Below are 23,630 nucleotides of genomic sequence, written 5' to 3'. Positions count from 1 at the left end.
TCACAGGCAAGCGCTTAACCGCTAAGCCATCTCTCCAGCCCGGATTTTCTAAATTACATTATTTGTGGTGGGAGGACTCACTGTAACTATGGGTAGCACCATCCCATGGGCTGAATTTCTGGACTATATAAAAAGGAGAAAGCTGGCTGAGCACTGAGCAGTTATCTCTTGCTAATTCTTCCCTGCTGATGTTTTCCTCACTGTGAAGAAGTGCCCTCAAAACCACAAGCTAAAATAATCACAGAAAGTTAATTCCGACTTCCTGGGATGAACTTCATTTGCTTCTTAAGCTTCTTCTGGTTGGTTATTTTGTCCCTGTAGCAAGAAATAACTGATAGGGAAAATTGGTACTGAGAAGTAGGACTGTTGTGGTGATAAACCTGACCATGTAGTTCTTCATGTTCTGGAACTGCCTTGTGAGAGGAATGTTGAAAGATTCAGAACTTTTCACTAGAAAAGTCTTACAGTGCTATAAGTGGAATTGAATGGGACTGTCTTATGGGAGTTTGAAAGATCAGAAGGCTGAGAGAAATGCAAACAATGGAGGTTTGACTTATAAGGTTTCAGAAGGAAATATAGACTCTATAGTCAATTCATGCCATATTCTTCAAAGAAACTGGCTGCACTCTGTTCATATCCTGAAAACTTGAGTAAACTTGAATTTTAAAGTAATGGAGCAATGTATATGGCAAAGGATATTTCAAGGGAGAATAACATTGAGTCTGTGGTATGGCTTCTTTTAGCTGTCCTGGTTCAAACCTACAGAGCTGAAAAAAATATGAAAAAGCAGAGAAGGAAATGTGAGCAAATTTAAAGTTCTAGACACAGAAATTACAACCTCTCTAGCTATAATTGTTGAAAGATTGACCATAAAAGATAAGCTAACTGCTCTGCAGTAGGGTGATGGGAAGGATGCCTTGAATGCAAGAACCAACCCATTGAAGGCTCTACTAGTAAGAATGTGAATTCCTTTTTTCGTCTGTTTTGTGCTGGGTTTTTTGTTGTTGCTGTTGTTTGTTTTTGTGAGGTAGGGTCTCATTCTAATTCAGGCTGACCTGGAACTCACTATGTAGTCTCAAGGGTGGTCTGGAACTCCTGGTTATCCTCCTACATCTGCCTCCCTAGTGCTGAGCTTAAAGGCATATGCCACTATGTCTGGCTGAAGAATATGAATTCTTCTGAAAGCAGAGGTGCCAAAGGAAAAATGCCAAAGGATGTCTTTGAATCCCAAGGTCCCTATACAGAGGCTGCTAAAGCTGTGGTCCAAGAATAAACTTCATCCTAAGCTGATAATAGAACTTTTCAGTATCATCCACATGGTAAAGATTTTAGAAGAATGAAAAAATGAAAGTTGGAGGCCATGAAGTTTTGCACCACAGTTCCTGAAAGCCACTGAGACTAAGCAATGTGAGGCTAAGCAATGTGAGGCAGAGTCCCTGCAAAGAGGCCGTGAGAGGTCTCTCCATGAAGCTGTGAAGACGAACCATAGTTTGCAATGAAGACATCAAGATGATAGTGATGCCAGGGCCATGAGACATCTGCCAAGAAAAGCTACAGGCTTTGGCAGATCAGTCCTAAGGAACTACAAGCACAACAACAGGAGGGTGGAGCTGAGCTATTCAAGAACTTTGGAGCCCAGAGGATATCATAATGAGTCCAAGACACTGGACATGGAGCTGCAGGATTTGGTGTTTATGATACTGGGCGCTGATCTTGCTTTGGTCTGATCATTCCTTGCTAACCCTCCATTCTTTCTTTTTGGATTGGAAATGTTTGCTTGTCCCTGTGAAGAATGGAAGTATGTAGTTTGTTTTTGATGTTATGAGAGCTCACAGTTAAAAGGAGACATAAAGGGTAGAGAAAGGAAGGGAGGAGGATACTTAATAGGTTGATATTGTATATATGTAATTACAATGATTGTAATAGGGAGATAATATGATGGAGAATGGAATTTCAAATGGGAAAGTGTGGAGGTGGGGAGGGAGGGAATTACCATGGGATATATTTTATAATCATGGAAAATGTTAATAAAAATTTAAAAAGAAAAAAAAAGAGCTCACAGTTAAGAGTTTGCATGTATTTTAGAAGAGACTCTGCACTTACACTTTTATAAAAAATTATTTGTGCATTTAAGAGAGAGAGAGAGACAATGAGTATGGGTACACTGGGTCATGTGCCACTTCACACGTCTAACTTTAAGTGAGTACTGGGGAATTGAACCCAGGCTTGCCAGCTTTGCAAAAGAGTTTCTTTAAGCACTGAGCAATCTCCCCAACTCTTGCACTTACACTTTTAAACGGTATTGGAACTGCTAAAGACTATGGAGATTTGAAATTAGACTAAATGCATTTTGTATTATGAGTTGGCCATGAATTATAGGGACAAGGGGTAGAAGGTTATAGTGTTAAAAGTGTTTTCTTTGAGTGTCAAGTTGACAGGAGGTGAACTTGCATAAAGAGAAGAAAGCTAGCTGAGCACTCAGCACTCATCTCCTGCTACTTCTTCCCTGCTGATATGATACCAGCTTCCTCCTCCTGCCATGCTTTCCCTGACACGAGGTACTTCCCCTCAAAACTCTACGCCCCAAATAAACCCCTTCCTTCCTTAAGCTGCATCTGGTTGAATATTCTTTCCTGACCACAATAAAGTAATTAATATACCTTTCCTCCTTATAAGTTGATTATCTCAAGTATTTTGTCATAGTGATGGAAAGCTAACAGAGGTCCCAAACAGCATCATCCTTTGAGGCCACATTGTAATATAATGCCTTTCATGAAGCTTTCCCTGATCTTTCAACCAGAATTAACTGCTCCATGTAATGTTCCCATAATTTGTGTTTACATATCTTTTTAATGGTAGGAGAATACCATTAGCTGGGTCATTTTCCTGAAATAACAGTCTAGGAAACCAAGGTTTTTTTTTTTTTAAATATGTAACTTCAGGAAGCTTGCATTTGAGGTAATAAAGATACATCAGGGCTAGAGAGATGGCTTAGTGGTTAAGTACTTGCCTGTGAAGCCTAAGGACCCCGGTTCAAGGCTTGATTCCCCAGGACCCACGTTAGCCAGATGCACAAGGGGGCACATGCATCTGGAGTTTTTTGCAGTGGCTAGAGGCTCTGGCACGCCCATTCTCTCTCTCTCTCCCTCTTTCTTTCTCTGTCACTCTCAAATAAATAAATAAATAAATAAATAAATAAATAAATAAATAAAAATAAAAAAGATACATCAGTTGATGGGATTGATCCAGTGGATTCATACAGTGACTGATATTATCACCAGCCTCACAGAATCTTTAATATGAGAAGTGTTACTTACATTTCAGTATTTCATGCCTTACCCATGTATCAGCCAGCAAACACTTCCTGAATCAAAAGCTTCATGAACTACTCTCTCTGGAGTCAGATCTGTAATTTAAAAGATGTAATAGCAGAGCTAGAGAGATGGCTTAGTGGTTAAGGCACTTGCCTGCGAAGCCTAAGGACCCAGGTTCAATTCTCCAGGTACCACGTAAGCTAGATACACATGGTGGCACATGGATTGGGAGTTCGTTTGCAGTGGCTAGAGGCCCTGGCACACCCATTCTCTCTCTGTCCTTCTGCCTCTAATTAATTAATTAATTAATTAATCAATCAGAAAACGTAATAATAGAATTTGAGACATTAGCAGGATAAGTATCGCATTTAGTCCACAGATGAGCCTTTAAAAATAGGTGATTAGGGCTGAGGACATAGCTCACTTGGTAGAGTGCTTGCTTAGCAGGCACAAAGCCCTAGGTTTGATTCCCAGTACTGCATAAACCAGCATGGTGGCACACACCTGTAATCCCAGCGCTCATGGAAAGGGGCCAGAGGACTAGAAATCCAAGGTTATCCTCAGCCACATAGCAAGTTCTAGACCAGCCTGGGCTGAAGTAGACGTGTCTCAAATAAAAACAAGACAAAAGAACAACAAAAATTTAAACAGAATCTGACTTCTAGTCAAGATGGCAGACTCATAACTTCAGTAGAGCTCTGGGGTTAAAATCAGAATGCAGTGAGAACCAAGGGCAACCAAAATCTGTCAACAAGACAAAAAAGATAGCTGACTCCCTGGAAGAAGATGAACCACCCTCGCACATCAGCCAGGGCCCAAGTGAAACCACAGAGGAACTGGAGAGATGAGCAAGAGTGCTGCTTCCATGGTGAGCCTGACAACCTGTGCCAGGGTGACAGAGACAGACACTGAGGAGACTCAAAATGCACCAAAGCAGAAATCCAGAAGCTGCTGAGAGGTCAACACTAAAGTGGACTTAAATCACACCCAGTAAGGCTCAGGGAATTTTGTAGAAGGGGTGGAAAGAATGTCAGAGCCACAGGGTGGGAGGGGATATCCAGAGGCATTGCTGTCCCCTACACAATGACTGACTGCAGCTCTCACAACTCCTAACCCACAACCCCAAGGTGAATACCATCAATCCCACTAAGGAGGGCCCTCCGTGGAATGGGGGCAGGGAGGAGGGAAATGATGGATCAACACACAATGTGTCCATACAAAAATTTCTACTTAATAAAAAATATAACAAAGCAAATGTTTGCTTTGAACTGCTATTTATAAAAATGTGTAGGGGCTGTGGATGTAGCTCCATTGATGAGCACTCACCCAGTGAATGTGAGGCCCTGTAGTCAATCACAAGGACTGCCAAGACAACTAACCAACCAGCCAACCAAATGTCGGAAAAAAAAGGGTGGGCATTCAGTATATATGAACACAGGAGCAATTTGAATGAGCTGAGTCAAAATTGTTCCCAAAATTGTATTCTATTATTTAGACAACATATCTTGCATTAAGTACAAATTGTCTACAAATGGAGATTTGAGAGAGAAGGAATGCCTTAGTCTATTGTTTAGACAATAGAGCTGGACACTAACTAGTTGTCTACAAATGGAGAGTTGAAGGAGAAGAAATGCATTTTCCTAGCACCACTTCAGACAAACAACTGCATGTAATAATTGACAAAGACATAAATTAAGTTAGAATGTGATTATTCACTTTTAATAGGATTTTCTATGGGTTTCCCTTAAGTAAAAGTTCATATATTTAAAGCATGAATCCACTTATAGAAATTCTATTTCAATTTAACTTATCAAAAAAGTATTTAACTTTAATAAGACAAGGTAGAAAATGAATTCAATTTAGACTTGTAATTGATCTCTGAAGAGACAGCAATGCTCTAAGTACAAAAGTAAAATTACAATCTATCAGTGAAGATAACACCAGCACATTACAAATATGTGGACATCATAGAAGCAGGCATAAAAGAGCCGGGCGTGGTGGCGCATGCCTTTAATCCCAGCACTCAGGAGGCAGAGGTAGGAGGATCGCTGTGAGTTCAAGGCCACCCTCAGACTATATAGTGAATTCCAGGTTAGCCTGAGCTAGTGAGACCCTAGCTTGAAAAGAAAGAAAGAAAGAAAGAAAGAAAGAAAGGAAGGAAGGAAGGAAGGAAGGAAGGAAGGAAGGAAGGAAGGAAGGAAGAGAGAGAGAGACAGGCATCAAATAGATATTGAATACTAAACAACCCTGTTATGGTTTGAGTATATTCACCATGGGTTCATGTATTTGAAGCTTGATTCTTTTTTTTTTTAATACTATATTGGGCTGGAGAGATGGCTTAGCAATTAAGCTCTTACCTGTGAGGCCTAAATACCCTGGTTCAAGGCTTGATTCCCCAGGACCCACATGAGCCAGATGCACAAAGTAGCACATGCATCTGGAGTTCATTTGCAGTGGCTGGAGGCCCTGGTACGCATTCTCTCTCTCTGCCTCTTTCTCTATCTGTTGCTTTCAAATAAATAAATAAAAATAAACAAAAAAATCAAAAGAACTTTAAAATACTATATTTATTTATTTTCAAACAGAGAGAGAGTGTGACAGAGAGAGAGAGAATGGGTGCATCAGGGTCTCTAGCTACTGCAAACATACTCCATATGCCTGTGCCACAGTATATCTGGGTTTATGTGGGTACTGAGGAATTGAACTCAGGTTATTAGGCTTTGCACACAAATGCTTTAACTGCTGAGCCATCTCTCCAGCCTGACTCTTTCTCTTTCTTTCTCTTTTTGAATGCATGTTCATGTGTGTGGGTGTGGTCGTGTGAAGATTAGGGTACAACTTTCAAGTATCGGTCTCTGCCTTCCACCTTGTTTGAGGTAGTCTCTCATTTGGTTGTTCACTGTTGTGTTAGCCAGGCTATCTCTGCCTCCATTCTCTTTACCTCCCTAGGCACCTCAGATTACAGACTAGCACTACCTTGACTGGCTTTTTAAACATAGGTCTCCTGTGGACCCAAAATCCAGTCCTCACACTTGTGGAACAAGCACTTTATACCCTGAGCCATTTCCTCAACCTGGACGCCTGATTCTTGCCGGTGGACCCTTGTAAGTGGAATCGGAAGAGACAGGCCTGGTGTTGCATGCCTGTAATCTCAACATTAGGGATGCAAATGCAGGGGCCTTGTGAGCTGAAGGCTACATAGCCAGTTCCAGATGAGCCTAGGCTACAAAGCAAGAGTTTGTCTCAAAAAACAAAAGAGGGGCTGGGGAGACAGGTCAGAGGTTAAAGGCTCTTGCTTGCAAAAGCCTGCTGGCCCTGGTTGGGTTCTCCAGTACCTCTATAAGCCAGATGCACAAAGTGGTGCATGTGTCTGGAGTTTGTTTGCAGTGACAAGAGGTCCCGGAGCCTCCATTCCCTATCTCGGCCTCTGTTTCACTCTCTCCTTCCCTCCTTCAAATTAATAAATAAAAAATTTTAAAACTAGCCTCACGTACCCTGAGGAATTGAACTTGAATGGGCAGACTTTGCAAGCAAGGGCCTTTAACCACTGAGTCAGTTTCCTAGCCCTTATGTTGTAGATTTTAGATTTTAATCAGTATTTTATACTTATTTGCCCAAATTATCTGTATAATTCTTGGGAGATATTGCTATTCTAACTACAACACCCTATCTATACTTATTAATACACCATGATTATTGTTTTAATCATCCTTTGTCAAGAAACTTCTAAAGAAAACTGCACCAATGTAGTTCATCTTGATAAGCAAAGGCCCCTTTGTCTTCAGGCACTTTCCAATCTTAGATTCTTTTTTAGACATTTTAGTTGACAATTTCCGTACGTGTTCATGTTGATCATAACCCCCTCCCATCGCCCTCTTCTCTCTCCTCCCCAATCCCCTTCCACTGTACTCCTTCTTTCCAACTACTCCCTCTTCTATTTTGAGATCATGCAACCTTAAGACTGCAAAGAGGGCTGGAGACATGGCTTAGCGGTTAAGGCACTTGCTTGCAAAGCCAAAGGACCCCGGTTCAATTTCCCAAGACCCATGTGAGCCAGATGCATAAAGTGAAGCATGCATCTGTAGTTCGTCTGCAGTGGTTAAAGGCCCTGGCGCACCCATTCTCTCTCTCTGTCTCTCAAATAAATAAAGACAAATTAAATATTAAAAAAATAAATAAATAAAGACTGCAAAGAGCCATATGCCATTGTTCTTCCTGGAGTTTACAATCGGGGCCCCATCTCCACACCAACAGACAGCAGCGCGCACGCCTCTCTCAGCCGCGGTCATTTCCTCCTGTCACCGCGGAGGCTCCTCCCCCTCTCCTGCCGGCGCCCCCTCCCCGCGGCCGGCCGCAGGAGGCGGAAGTGACGCACCGGAAGTGCCCCTGCTCCCTCACCGTGGAGGAAGGAATCAAACTCCCAAGATGGCGGCGGCGTCGGAGGAGCGGATGGCTGAGGAAGGAGGCGGCGGCAGCGGCAGCGGCGGCGGCGGCGGCGGCCACGGCGACGGCGGCTCGTGTTCGGCCGCCAGCTCTGCTCAGCGACAGCCCCCGCTGCCCTCGCCCCAGACCTCGCAGCCGGGGTCCCAGGCGCCCCCGACGCCGGCGCTGGCTCCCGACCAGCTGCCTCAAAACAACACACTGGTGGCGCTGCCCATCGTAGCCATCGAGAACATCCTCAGCTTTATGTCCTACGACGAAATTAGCCAGCTCCGCCTGGTGAGGCCCCCTCCTCTTGCCCCGCGGGACCCCCCCGCCGCCCTGTCCTCCCCGCCGAGGTCTGGGGAGGGGGCCCGGGGCGGCTGACACGGGCTGCGCCCTTCCTCTGGGCGCACCGCCTGGTGGGGGGGATCTCCTGCACCCCTCACCCTTCCTGCACGGAGCTGCGCTGGTCTCCGGGCCTGTGCGTGGTCCCCCGAGAACCCCTCGAGCCCTAGTTTCACTTCACCGCCCTCCAAGCCTCCTGGCCCGGGTTTTGGGGAGGAAACTCAGAAGTAGGTTGGATAATAAATCCCAGCGACGCTCGAGATGTGTTGCAAGAATAGCGTATTGTTCCTCCAACCACCCAAGCTTCCTTGTTGGAAAAGATAAAGTAGGGTTGATTTGTTTCTCTTCTCTTCCCTCCCCCCAAACCCCAGTGGAACATCTGAAATTTCGAACGTGTTTTCATGGCATTCATCCCAGAGCCCTAGTTGACCACTTATGTAGCGAGCCCTGGGCAATGACTGGTCCAGCTCTGTCTGCCTCGCCCTGACACTTCTGTCCATGGCAACTCGTCCCTTGACAGGATGGGTGGGTGTTTTTGTTTGCTTGCTTGTTTGTTTTTTTCCCCCCTTTGGAATCATATTTTTTAAACTAGTGATTTATGCCCGTCTGCCCGCAGTGGAGCACTTTCTTTATACCACACAATCACAGTTGTTCGACCCAAGATTTTTTTTTTAATGCCTTTGGAATTTCACTTTATCCCAGAGGTTTGACTGAACGTTTGATGAATGCCTTAGTTCAGCCAGATATCTTGCTTCCTTTCAGCGAATTTATCTTTAAGTGATCAGGAAATTGAAGGAGGTGGACATTTTGAAGTGATTGCAAGCCTGTTCTCTATAGAAGCTGGGGATTGTTTTTAAGAGGACAAAGGCATACTTCTGAATGTGTGCTGTATAGCATTCCTTGGTAGTCAGTATGCCATATTTTAGGCGTACAGTTCAGAATATTTTTAAGACAAAGCTTATAACAATTCAAATGATGATTAGTTTTTTTTCCTAGTCAACACAGCTTTTCAATCATGCCAGTCTTTAGACTGGAAAATTTCTTCAGTAGCAAGTAGATATTTCAAAATAGAGTGTTCCTGATTAGTACATTAGAATTTCATGTAGCATCTAAAACAGGCCTTTCAATTTTTATGAAGAATGGTGTTTGACCCGTGGTGCTTGGAAATTGGGCATCATATTTGATTGGATATGCCAGTCAGTCAGTCAGACAGACAATGGCTTTGGAAAGCTTGGGCTGCTCACAGCTGTGTTTTATGAAGGTATGGTGAAAAACTGGTTTTGTTTGCTTGCCTGTCATTTCCTTTTTGGGGGGGGGGGTTGTGTATGCTAGAGTTCAAACCCAGAGCTTTGTACCCGCTAGGCAAGGGCTCTTACCAGCCTCACCCCCAGCCCTCGTTTTGCTTTTCTAAAAGTTAGAACAAAGTGGGGAAAATGCCTGTGCTAAGAGACAACAGCTCACAATTTATGAATAAATGGCATCTCTCACATGAAATATACAGCTACATAATTTTAAATTTAATTATAAATTTTAATTTTTAAACATTTTTTCTGGCTTTTTAAGGCTACAGATTTCTTAGGGAATCCATTTGGTACCACCACCCTACCCCTACCTCCAGGAAAAAATTTTGCAGCCAATTTTATACCTACAAAGAGGAGTAGGTTGTTATGTTTTCAGACATAGGAAATTCATTCCTTTCTTAATGTTAACAGATCTTTTGTGTGAATTCGGAAGTATTCTTGGCTTTAGATTTCAGAAACTGCATTTCAGGTACCAAAGATGTTCTTTCTTGTCACTAGGTGTCAGCATTGATTTAATTATGATCTTTTTTGTGAAATTGATAGAAAAGAAACATTGCCTGGTTAGGTTCTTTATATATAAACCTTTGCAATATAAGTGGCCGTGATACCTAAACCATTATTTACCAAAAAAGTACATATATGCTAGTATGTGGTATACCATTCCTTTCCTTGTGTTCCCTTAAGTAGAATTAAGGCTGAATATGTTTCACAGAGAGCAAATGTTAAGAACAGAATTAGTTTCTGTAAAGCCAGTGTTAGTTATTTAGTGGCTGGTGAGCTAGTTTATGCATTGTTAAGGTATTTTGTTTTTCATTCCCAGTCTCCTTTTTTGTCCTGTAAGATCTCAGTCATAACTGTAACTAGAACCTAACTTAGAAGACAGGTACATAATCCAAGAACTTCTATCTTGTACATTCTATAAAAGATTTCCGCCGGGCATAGTGGTGGCGCATGCCATTAATCCCAGCACTCAGGAGGCAGAGGTAGGAGGATCGCCGTGAGTTCAAGGCCACCCTGAGACTACAGAGTTAATTCCAGGTCAGCCTGGACCAGAGTGAGACCCTACCTCGAAAAACCAAAAAAGAAAAAAAGATTTCCTGTGAAGTTCATGTTGCTACAATAACATTTCAATTACTCATGCAAGTTAGTTGGACTCCTGCCTCACATAGCCAAAAATGGTTCGAATTTGATTTTTTTAAGTCCAGAGATTTCTAAGAGGCTGTCTGAATACCTTATTTAGAGTGGATCATTTTCTGCCATTAATATCCCCCCCCCCAAATGCCCAGTCTGGAAGTCCTGGTTATACAGAAACAGCTTTAAAGATTTAACTCCCTGCATGTATTAAACATGATGCAAATGAACACAGCTTGTCCTTTTTTTTCTTTGTTAATTTTTATTTATTTATTTAAGATCAACAGGCAGAGAAAGAGGAGATAGATAAAAAGAGAAAGGACGTGCCAGAACCTCTAGTCACTGCAAACAAACTTCACACACATGCACCACTCTGTGCATATGGCTTACGTGGGACCTGGAGAATTGAATCTGGGTCCTTAGGCTTCACAGGCAAGCACTTAACTGCTAAGCCATCTCTCCAGCCCTAGCTTTTCTTTCTTTTTTTTTTTAAAAAAAATTTTTTTATAAAGTTTATCTATCTGAGAAGAGAGAAATAGGCAGAGAGAGACACAATGGGTATGCCAAGGCTTCCAGCCTCTGCAAACAAACTCCAGACACGTGCACCCCCTTTTGGAATCGAACCTGGGTTTTTCGGCTTTGCAGGCAAGCACCTTAACCACTAAGCTATCTCTCTAGCCCTAAACACAGCTTTTCTAATGACAACATGAACTTTGAATTGCTTTCCTGAAGCAGAGTAATGCTGATGCAGCTTTGCTGTGTGACACAGACTCCTTAACAGGTGCTGGAGAGACTTGGAAACAAGTAGCCAAGGATAAGAACTGAAATTCCTAACCCTAGGGAGAGGATTAGAGTTTACTGAACTGAGAGCCCAGTGTTCTGGGTTCTGTATGGAAGGACTTTACAGAGCTGTTAGACACAATATCACCCCCCCCCCCGTAGTTAGAGTAGAGCTCATGCAAATTTAATGGAATTGTTAGTATTTTAGAGCATAAATATGACTACAGGATAAATTGAGAATTCTTGCTTATTATTTGGGATGGAAATTCCTGGCCTTTGGTGAGGGGGAACAAATAAGAACATTGAAAAACAAAACAGCTTTCACCTTTTCATAAAAGGAAACCAATATATGCATATATTGCATTGTCGTTTGGCTCTGGAATACCTCCTACAGGCCCATTTGTTAAAGACTTGGTCTCCATGCGGGCCAGGGAGATGCTCAGTGGAAAGAGACATGGTTTCTAACTTGCCACTGTTAGGAAGTGCTCCTAACTAAGTGGTAGGGCCTACTAGCAAGTCTTAGATCAGCAAAGGTGTGCCTTGCAGGGGATTGTGGGAACCCAGTCTCTGGGACTAGTTTCTATGCCAACATCCACCATGCTGTGCCTTCCAGCTCTCCTTGCAGCAGCACCACCAGTAGCCTAAAAGCAGTAGGCTCTCAGCTAATACTTACTACATTAGAATTACATTAAAAGAGTCTGTTTTCCAAGTAAGTCTAAGCTCTGAGGGTAGGGACATTTCCTTTCAACTTGACTCTTGAGAGCCTTACAGTAGAAAACTGGTCATTGTTAGACAAAAAGGTTTTCTGGTAAGTTACAGTAACCACTGAACAAGTAGTTCTTATTGTTTCCCTCTTAACAGAGATTAGATTTTTAAAATAAAATTTTGAGTAATTTACTCCAGCATAAGGTTAACATTTTCCAAGACCATTTTAAGAAAATGAATGGCTTAAGCACATGTTTTTTCCTTGAAGCAGGTCTCATAGCTCAGGGTGACCTTAAACTCACTATAGCTGGGACTGACCTTGAACTTCTGGTCCTCCTGCCTCTAGCTCCCTAGTGCTGTGATTATACACATGCCGTGCACTGCCACTCTTAGTTCAAGAAAAATTTTGAGAATAAGTTAAAATGTCACAAACAAGGTAGTGATTAAAAAAAATTATTTGCAAGCAGAGAGAGAGAAAAGAGAGATTTTTTTTTAAAAAAATGGGGACACTAGTGCCTCCAGATGCATGCTCCACTCTGCATCTGGCTTTATCTGGATACTGAGGAATTGAACCCAGGTCCTTAGGCTTTGTAGGCAAGTACCTTAGCCACTGAGCCATCTCTCCAGCCCAGTAGTCATTTTTAATCGTGTATCAAGGCTCCTTCATTTTTGTCAATACTCAATTCCTGTATTAATGAGGAGGTAGTGCAGATAATTGAGAACAGAATAGTACGAAAGGCTGAAGTATGAAAGCATTCTTACGCAGGAGTTGGCAAGTTGATCCATAATTGGGTGAGAGAAGTGAATAGGACACGAGAATAGCCAGAATGGTGGTGGCTTGTTCATTACTCATTTGTAAATGGTTTTTCATCTGTCATTAGCTGTTGGTACATTTACCTTATCACTTTCACTGAAGTGCTCATTCTTGTGATCTCTAAATGGGAGAGTAGGTGCAAAATGTGGGCAAAGATGTATATTTCATGCACTTACTTTACTGACCTATTTGAAAGTGTAACTGTAGTAGATATGTTGCCTCCTAATAGTCCTGTCATATAACCAGTGATTACGTCCACTGGATGTAGCATTCAAATTTATATTCAGCTTTCTCAGTTTTTCACAAAGTAACCTTTGTAGCTATTTCTTAGAAGGTATCAGGAATCTAACAAAAGGATTAATCTGTAATCTGCAACATGCCCTCCCTCATATTTTCATTCTCCTGCCATTGGAAGAGTCCAGACCATATCGTTTGTAAAATGGCCAATAATTTAGATTTTCTTCCTTGTGATTTTGAGTGTTGGTAGAATTATAGGAAGAAGCTGATCTAGTTCTGTTTATCTCACCATGGTGAGAACCTCCTTTGATGTCATTAAAAATTCCCTTCAAAAAAAAAATTCCCTTCAAGAAATCCCACTTTCTACTATTTATTTGTGGGAGGAGGTACACTACAATATACATGTGGAAATCAGAGGACAACTCTAGGAAATGAGTACTGATAAAATTGCTTTCCATATTTGAGACAAAGGCTCTTGCCACTGCAAACAAACTATCATACTGCAAATGAATGTCACACACTAACTGTTCTTTGAGCTCTGGATTCTGGTTCTGCCTCCCCTGTTGGGTCACCAATGATGTGCCACTTTGCATCTGGCTCTTTGTTGGTACTGGGGAATTAAACCCAGGTAGGTCGTCAGGTGTTGCAAATAAGCACCCTTAACCACTAACCCATCTCTCCAGCCCCCTAATTCTTAATAATAGCTTTTGAAATGTTTTTCTCTATTTGAACTGTAGAGCACCAAATGAGTATCTTTTAAAATTTGAATTGTATAACACTGTTTTCTTGATTCTGTGATGCAGTTTCCATAACATAGCATTTATGAAATCAGGGTATCCTGTTCTGCTCTCATCTAAACACATACATCATTGTGACAATACCATTCCCCCCAAGAAGAGGTTTGATCATATAAATAACATGTCTTCAGGTTTCAACAATATCTTAAACAAAATTAAAATCTAGTGTACCATTTTTCAAAGCAGCCAAGGGCATCAGAGAGAAAAAAGATGCTACAAATTATAAGGCATAAAATACTGTAAGCCCCACAGTCAAGTCTTAAAATGTTTACCTTAGAATTAGTTAAGCCTTGATTTTGATATATGAAAGAAAAATTGTGGGTTTTTTTTTGCAAATTTATAGTGTAATTAACTAGCATTGTTAAGAAAGGCTATGGTGGCATAACAAAGCTAAAATGATTTCTGAACGTGAAGAAAAGTTTTTATTGCCATTTAAATTAGGAAATAATAATAATAATATTTTAGTTAATAATCATAAACACTGGGCTTTAGTTACAAAACTAAGAAAACTGGGTTAATTCTCTGATACTAAAGCTACAAGTCACAAAGGGACCCAAGCTAGACATCATCATTCCTATCCAATGATTTATTCCTTTAGTTCTCTTTTTTTTTTTTTGTGGGGGTTGTATACTTTTATATACTTTAGTTTGTATTTTTCTTCACCTTCGTTGGGCTGGGCAAGGGGGACTTAAGAGCTGGAGAGATGGCTTTGCAGTTAAGGCATTTGCTGGCATAGCCAAAGGACCAAGGTTCAATTGCCCAGTACCCATGTAAGCCAGATGCACAAGGTGGCACATGAATCTGGAGTTTGTTTACAGTGACTAGAGGTCCTGGTGTGCCCACTTTCCCTACATATATATCTGCCCCCCCCCCAAGTAAATAAGTAAAATATTTTTTTAAAACTTCAGGGCTGCAGAGATGGCTTAGCAGTTAAGGTGCTTGCCTGCAAAGCCTAAGGACTCATGTTAAATCTGTCCATATCCCACATAAGCCAGATGCACAAAGGTGATGCAGGCACGAGGTTGCATATGCGTACTAGGTGGCGCAAGCATCTGGAGTTCAGCTGCAGTGGCTGAAGCCCTAGCACACCAATATTCTCTCCCTCGGTGTGTGTGTATGTCTCTTTCTCTTTCTCTCTCTCTCTCTCTCTCTCTCTCTTTCTCTCTGACACACACACACACACACACACACACACACACACACACACAACCTTTAAATGGAATTTGAAGGGGCTTTTAATACTGTAAAAAACATTAAATGGCATTTAAATTTTTTTAAATTTTAAACTAAAAAATACTAAACTTGTGAGGATATTTTAGATAATGCCAGTTGGGATTTGTGCCTTCCTGTAGTCATAGCAACTCAGGAAGCTGAGGCAGGAGGATTGCAAGTTCAAAGCCTGCATGAGCTACATAGTTCCAGATTAGTCTGGCTATATGTGGAGACTATGCCAAACAACAGCAGCAGTAGAAAAACCAAGAATGACTATATTGGACTGAGTTTTTCTTGCCAAGAAAACTATCAGGAAAACTGTCAGAAATGTGGGGCTGAGTAGATGATGCAGTTGGTGAAGGTGCTTGGTAGACAAAGGTGAGAAGCTGAGTTGGTATCACCAGCACCCATGTAAATGTCTGTAATCCTAAAGCCCTTGGATCTCTGGGCGAGCTGGTGAGCTATAATAGCTGGGTCCATGTAGGAGACCCTGTCTTAATAAATAAGGTGAAGAGGGATCAAGGAGGACATCTGACTTCAACCTGGCCTCCACCAGAACACACACATGCACACCACAAATCAATCAACCTTCAAAAATGTAGTTAACTAACAGATAGATGCATCTGTTATTCTTGCGTTTTGACACCTGTCATAGTCAAAACTTAAATTTTGACTATAGCTTTTGAAAGCCATGAGTGCTAGTGAAGGCCGTTGTATTGTTTTCCCAACTATTATTTTTTTAATTGATACATACTTTGGGGTACTGTTTACTTATTTAGGTATAGCCTTGCTGTGCAGCCCAAGCTGGCCAAGAATTCACTATCCTACCTCTGCTTCCCAAGTGCTAGAATTACAGGCATGTGCCACCAACTCTTGGTCTGAGTTTTAGTACACATACATTGTGTAATGTTCGATTTAGGGTAAAACATCTGTCTTCTCAAACTTCTGTCATTTATAGTGAAAACATGTAAGTTTTTCCATAACTTTTAATAAATATACTGTCCATTATCGGTGCCTGTAGTTGCCCTGCTGTGCAGTAGCGCTCTGGATAGCTGTCTGTAGATGTCAACTTAATGGCTGTCAGTCGTCCATCCCACCCCTTCCTGTCACGACTCTCCTCAGTGCTTCTTCACCCCTCACCGCCGTTCTTCTGCTTCTGTGAGCCTAAGAGCTTGTTTAAACACAGACATCAGCTTTGTTTATTAGAACCTGAAGATTTTTTTTTTTTTTTTTTTTTTTTTTTTTTTTGGTTTTTCAAGGTAGGGTCTCACTCTGGTCCAGGCTGACCTGGAATTAACTCTGTAGTCTCAGGGTGGCCTCGAACTCATGGCGATCCTCCTACCTCTGCCTCCCAAGTTCTGGGATTAAAGGCGTGCGCCACCACGCCCGGCTGAGCCTGAAGATTTTTTAAAAGATATTTTTATTTTATTTATTTATTTGACAGAGGAAGAAAGGAAATGAGAATGGGTGCACCAGGTCCTCCAGCAACTGCAAATGAACTCTAGATGCGGACGCCCACTTGTGCATCTGGCTAACGTGGGTCCTGGGGAATTGAACCTGGGTCCTTTGGCTTTGCAGGCAAAATCCTTAACTGCTAAGCCATCCCTCCAGCCCCCAAGCCTGTAGTTTTAACTTGTGTCTTGGGTACACTGCTAAAATTCTTGTTTCTGTTAATAGCCAGAGAAACAAGATTTTTCCCTTTATCCCTGGAATATTATTAACATATGCAAAACCTTTTTATTTCTAGACAGGGTCTCATTCTAGCCCAGGCTGAACTGGAACTCATTCTGTAGCCCCAGGCAGGCCTTGAGTCATGATCCTCCTACCTTAGTGTCCCAGAGTGCTGAGACTTAAGGCCTGTGTCACCACATGTGAGGCAGTTTGGGTGGGGGTTGGTTGGTTTGATTTGGTTTGCTGTTGAGCCCAGTGCTTTTGCATGTTCTTGCCACTGCTCCATCTGTGTCGTAACCCAGGGCATTCCGAGGGGCAGGTTAGTACATGGCGTCAACAGTGACCAGTAAATTCCTTGCCACAGGGAGATGTGTATGTCTATTTTCCTGAGGTCGCCTTGCCACTTCTGGAGCCTCAGCAGTTGCTTGTCTGCTCTTCGCGTCTGCGTTCATGCTGTCAGTCAGTGATTGAGCAGCCATGAGAGGAGGGCCTCATTGAGCACTATGCTGTGCACTAATGCCGGATGCAGTTTTGATGTGGGCTTTTATGGTGCTTTTTTGTCTTTGGGACCTTTTTTCTATTGTCTTATGTCTCTACACTTACAGCTAGTAGCTGTGTGCTGTGTTCTTGTGTCTTCTCCACATTTAGTGGCTGTGTGCTGACATGTTCTTGGGTCTCCACGCTTATAGCTAGTGAGCTGTGTGCTGATGTGTGTTTTAGAATTTTCTAGTTATCGAAGAAATTTTCAAAACTATGAAGTAAAGCCCTTACTAAACTCTTTGTTTCAAAAGGAAGAGTTACTTTTCATTAATGACATCTGTAAGGGACTGTAATCCCAGTACATAGAGGCAGGGGAATCAGGAGTTCAGGGCCATTCTTGGCTACATTGCAAGTTCAAGGCCAGCTTGGGGTAAATACGACCTTGTCTCAAAAATGTTAGTATGTCTCGACTTAAAAAAAATTATTTATTTGAGAGAGAGGAAGAGAATGGGCACACCAGGACCTCCAGCTGCTGCAAACAAACTCCAGATGCATGCACCTCCTTGTGCATCTGGTTTACGTGGGTCCTGGGAAATCAAACCTGGGTCCTTTGCTTTGCAGGTAAGCGCCTTAACCGCTAAGCCATCTCTCCAGCTTGTCTTGACTTTTTAAGATTTTTATTATTTATTTATTTGAAAGGGGGGAAGAGAGGCAAATAGAGAATGGGCACACCAGGGTCTATAGCCACTGCAAATGAACTCCAGATGCATGCATCACCTTGTGCATCGGGCTTACATGGGTCCTGGGGAATTGAACCTGGTAACTGCTAAGCCATCTCTCTAGCCCAGGTCTTGACGGTTTTAGAATTTAGTGACACTTAACAAATCCAGGTTTAGTTTGAAATAAATTCTACTGGAAAATGTCATTTATTAGAAATTATTTAGTCTCAGTACTCTTTGTGTGTGCGTATCTCCATTTTTGTATGTGTGTGGGCACTTGTGTGTATAGGATCATGTGCACATGTAGGCAGAAGCATACATGCATGCAGAGGCCAGAGAATGACCTCAGGTGTTGGTCCTCAGGAATGCTGTCTGTCTTTTTGAGACAGTCTCTCATTGGCCTGTAGCTCACCTATTAGGCTAGACTAGCCAGCTAGCCAAAGAACCCCAGGGGGTCAGTTTGTCTCCACCTCCCCAGTGCTGAGGACGACAGTTGTATACTGCTATGCTGGCTTGTCTGTGGCTACTGGAGATTGAACTCGGGTCCTCACACGTTTAAGGAAAGCACATGATCAGTTGAGCTGTCTACTAAGCACTATGAATTTTTTCAAATTTATTACTATTAGTAGTAGTAGTAGTAGATAAAGTCTCACTGTCTAGGCTAGAGTTCATTACACTTCAACTTATAGTGATCCTCCTGTCTCAGCTTCCTAAGTCTAGGGATTATTGGTATGCACCACCATGTCAATTTATCTTTATTTTACTATGAAATTGAAAATAGCTTTTCCTAAAAGCCAGGTGTGGTGGTACACACCTTTAATGCTAGCACTTGGGAGGACAGCGATAGAAGGACTGCTGTGAGCTCGAGGCCACCCTAGGAGTACATAGTGAATTCCAGGTCTCATGTGGCACACTGTGATTTAGGAAGAATCTGGTATTAAGAATATTAAAGCCTCCATAAAATTAAGTCCAGTTTGCAGGGAATTTTGTCTTCCTATAGTCTCAGGAGGAGTGTGATCAGCAATTCACTTTCCCTTTCATGCATTTGTGCAGATACTACAGTACAGCAAGATAGGGACAGGTGGGAGAGATGATAGAAGGAAGCATGAGACAGCCTTGGCAGACATTCAGCATCCATTCTATACAGTGAACAATTAACCTTCAGACCTATGACTAAATCGTTCCACAACTTTGAGGGATCAAAAAACCAAACAGATTTTATATGTTAGATTTAGTTAAGAAAAATTCTAGAATATCTCAGAAATATAACAAAATATGGAACAGAGTTTTCAAATAGTATTAAGATGTATGTCTGTGGCAGTTTAGAGTTTACCAAGGGATTTAGCATGTATGATTTCCTTTGATCCTAGCAATTGTTTCTATCTTAGATACCATCCACATTTTGGGTTTTTTGTTTTGTTTTGTTTTGTTTGCTTTTTACCATTTTACTGTCTCCAGTTTTCCAGTGGTAGACAACACGTTACAGTGACCCTTCTGGATGCTGTGACTTGGATGCTATGACTCTGAGCCTTTGCTTTATTTTACTCAGAAACCGTATTTGGGGGCTGGGGAGACAGATCAGGTATAAGAGCACTTGCTAGACAAGCATAAGGACCTGAATTTGAACTCTAGCACCCACATAAAAAGCAGGGTGTGGCCACACCCCTGTAACCCAAGTGCTGAGGGGGTGGAGACAGGAGAATTACTAGGGCTCTCTAGTCACTCATTTGTGCTGAAAAACCACAGCTCCAAGTTTAGCAAGAGACTCCAGGGCAGAAAGACAGTGGAACAGGGTACCCAGTGTTCTGGCTTCTGTGCATGCACACAGGCACACGCATCTGCACACATACATAGCATAGTATACACACACCACACATGACACACACACCCTAAAAATTTATTAAACAACAGTTGCCTTTCAGCTTCACATTAAGTTTATTTTTGGAGGGCATCATGGTAGTGTAGTCTAAAGGCTTTGATACACAGGTGACCCAAATCATATATGTTTCTTTAGATGAGTCCCAATTTGATACACAGTTTTGGCTAAAAGGGAACTTTTCTTGTTTCACACTATCAAAACCCTTCAGGTACATTGTTTTGCTGTTCTTCAGTACCAAAGACAAAATATTCACACCATACCTAAGTAAATGATACTCATTTGTCCAAATATGATATTTATTTCTTAAAAAAATACTGATTTACATGCAAGCAGAGATAGAGAGAAGTGAGACAGACAGAGAGAATGAGCATGCCAGGGCCTCTAGCCACTGCAAATGAATTACAGATGCATGTGCCACTTTGTGCATCTGGCTTTAAATGGGTACTGGGGAATCAAACTTGAGTTGTTAGCCTTTGCAGGCAAGAACCTTAACTGCTAAGCCATCTCTCTACTCAATACTAATTTCTTAATGGGATACTGTAGTCATTACATGGGACTGGCACATTAGAGATCCAGTTAGCAAACTGGGGCACAATAACAGCTCAGAGAACTTTGAGCCTTCAGACATCAAAGTTCACTGTTAATGATTTGGTTATTAATTTTTTTAATTCTGTCTTTCCTCTGCTCATAGGTTTGTAAAAGAATGGACTTGGTCTGTCAGAGAATGTTGAATCAGGGATTTCTGAAAGTGGAAAGGTACCATAATCTATGTCAGAAACAAGTTAAAGCACAGCTTCCAAGGTATGTTACAGCTAGCAATGGTGTTCATTTATATTTGAGGGTGGTTGTTTTATTTTTTTTTTAAAAAAAAAAGTTTATAGAGTTTTCATGTTAAATATTTCCAACTTTCCAACTTTTTATAGCAAGACATCAAATCACATTAACTTATATCTCCTGTCATTTATCCATACTGTCCATTTTTGTTTGACATTCTAGCCAGGATAATAGCTTAAAAATGAAATGAAAGGCATTCAGGAGTGAAAAGATGACACGTTCTTATATATGGGGTATACGGATATGTTTTTAGAGGTAATAAAAGGTTCAACAAGGATAGTAAGGCATAGGACAATACATAGTTATATTTCATATATTAGCAGTGACTCTGAAATGAAATCCAGAAGACAATTTCATTTGCAATAATAAAAGAAATAAGAGATTTGTGTACTGAAAACTACAAAACTCTGTTGAATGGAATTAAAGCAGAGTGGAATAAGGGGTATACACCTGTCCCAGAACTCAGGAGGTGGAAGCGGAAGGATCAAGAATTCAGAGCCAGCCTTAGCTATAGCAGCAAGTTGGAGGCCAGCCTTTGCTACTGTGTGTTAAAAAGAAAGGGTCTCAAAGTAACAACATGAGGTGGTGGGAATGGGGGGTGGGCAAAAGGAAAGGAAAGGGAAGGGAAAAATTAAAGAAGCTAACTACAAGGAAAGGCACTGTGTGTTTTGGGATTGGAAGGCTCTGTATTATTAAGGTGGAAGTACTCCCCAGAGAGATCAACACATGCAGTACAATCCTGACCAAAACCCCAGCCTTGGTTTTAGGTTTGTTTTTGTTTTGTTTTTTGCCAAACTCAACAGGCTTATCCTAAAATTCTTATGGAACTATAAGAGACCCAGAGTAACTAACACACTTTTGAGTAATAATATCAGAGGACTGACACTTCTGATTTCACAACTTACTACAAAATTACAGCTATCAAAACTGTAGGTTACAGTAATGATAGGCACAGGGATCAATGAAATAGAATTGAGTCTGAGAAATAATAGGTTTAGCTAGTTAATTTTCAATAATACCAAGGAAAGTCAGTTGGAGAAAGAATTTTTTAAAATATTTCTTTTACCTTGAGAGAAAGAGAGAATAGGTGTGCTAGGGCCTCTAGCCATTGCAGATAAACTTGACAGACATGCACGATCTTGTACATCTGGCTTACATGGGTTCTGGGAAATGAAGCTGGTCCCTGGGCTTCACAGGAAGCGCCTTAATTGCTAAGCCATCTCTCTAGCTCAAGAATAATGTTTTTAAAGCCAGGTGTGGTGGCACACACCTTTAACTAGTACTCAGGAGACAGAGGTAGGAAGACCATCATGAGTTCAAGGCCACCCTGAGATTACATAGTGAATTCACCACCATGTCCGGCAGAGTAATGTTTTTTAAAAATTATTCCGGAACAAAGAGTATCTATATGTAAGAGAAGCTGGACCTCCCACATACCTATACAAAAGGGACTAGAAGGCTAGGTGTGGTGGTACACACCTTTAATCCCAGTACTGGGGTGGCCGAGGTAGAAGGATTGCTGTGAGTTTAAGGCCACCCTGAGACTACATAGTGAATTCCAACCTAGCCTGGACTAGAGCAAGACCTTATAAAAACCAAAGGGGGAGAAGAAAAAAAAAAGGACTAGAGACCTAAGTGTGTCAGCACTGGGCTATGAAATCTTTAGAAGAAGATAGGATTTTACGAACTTGGATTGGACAGGGGCTTCTTACATACAACAGTAGTTATTGGGGTGGCGATGTACATCTCTACTTTCAGTCCTTGGGAAGCTGAGACAGCTGAATCACAAGCTTGGACCTGGGCTGTATGGTGAGACCTGTCTTAAAAGAAAACAAAATTGAGAGCCAGGTATGGCAGCTCATACTTTAAACCCTAGCATGCTGAGGCCGAGGCAGGATTGCTGTGAGTTTGAAGCCAACCCGGGCTATATAGTTCCTGGTTCAACCTGGGCTAGAGTGAGACCCTACCTCCCTAAAAGTGAAAAATCTAAAAAAAGAAAATAAAAAATTAAGATATATGAAATCCTGGGGAGATTATAAACAAATTCAAGTGTATGTATTGCTGTGGAAGATGTGAAATAGTACAGCCACTGGAAAATAGTCTTGGCTAGTTACCATATGAGTCAGCCATTTGACTCCCAAGTACATAGTCAAGAGAAAAACATGTGCTTAAAAAAGCCTTGAAAACAAGAGCTGGGATTGATTCAAAAGTAAATAAGTTAAAATAAAAAGGAAACCACCCAAATGTCTATTAGCGTATATAAAGTGCTTATACAGTCATGTAGTAGAATATGATAGAAAGTCAGTACTAGAACATAAACTGAAAACTGTTAGTGAAAAAAGCCATATACAAAGCGCCACATAGCATGATTTCATTTATTCAAACTGTTCAGAATAAGCAGATCGATCAAGACAGAAAATTAGTTGGCAGAGATGTTGGGATGGTAAGGCACTCTTTTGTGTCATGACGAAAGTATGCTGCAGTTAGGTAGTGGTGATGGTTGTACAACTCGATATACTGCATCTACTCTGGATATACTAAACACTAAGCAAAGTAGTGAATTCTGTTTATGTGAGTGACTTCAGAATAAAACTTCACGTTTTGAAGCTTTAAAGATTGGCAGAAGGAAATTTTATGGATAAAAACATAGTCCCTTGTCTATGTGTCCATGTTTAATTCTTTCATTTATCTGTTTTGTGTGATTATAGTAACTATTAGGCTTGATATGCTCAACAAAATAAATCTAATGTTTCTTCTCCTTTTTCCTTTTTTACGGTGTTGAGGTTCAAACTTAGGCAAATGGTTTACCACTGGCCTGCACTTAATATGAACCACTTTTCACTTTTACTTCATCAGTGAGGACTGTCCACACATACTCATTCACTCGTCGTTACGGTTATGGCGACCCAGTTCTAAGTGTCTGACTAGCATGTCAGAGTTTTCTGTTTGGTTGAGGCATTTTGATTGAATCACACTTCATTCTACACTA

The 23,630-nt window shown here is 41.4% G+C and overlaps 1 protein-coding gene across 1 annotated transcript in view; it reads left to right on the top strand.

The window, feature by feature from the left end:
* Positions 1–7,739: 7,739 nt before the first annotated feature.
* The window catches only part of Fbxo28 (F-box protein 28), a 32,331-nt gene continuing 16,440 nt past the window's right edge, over positions 7,740–23,630 (top strand). Inside the window, exons 1-2 of the mRNA XM_004653244.3 lie at positions 7,740–8,033; positions 20,499–20,608. Of these exons, the coding sequence (XP_004653301.1) occupies positions 7,740–8,033; positions 20,499–20,608 (404 nt within the window). The remainder of the gene's footprint in view (positions 8,034–20,498; positions 20,609–23,630) is intronic.

This window comes from Jaculus jaculus, chromosome 1 (genome assembly GCF_020740685.1).
Source record: "Jaculus jaculus isolate mJacJac1 chromosome 1, mJacJac1.mat.Y.cur, whole genome shotgun sequence".
Classification (NCBI taxonomy): Eukaryota; Metazoa; Chordata; class Mammalia; order Rodentia; family Dipodidae; genus Jaculus; species Jaculus jaculus.
This window is presented reverse-complemented; position numbering and strand designations above follow the sequence as displayed.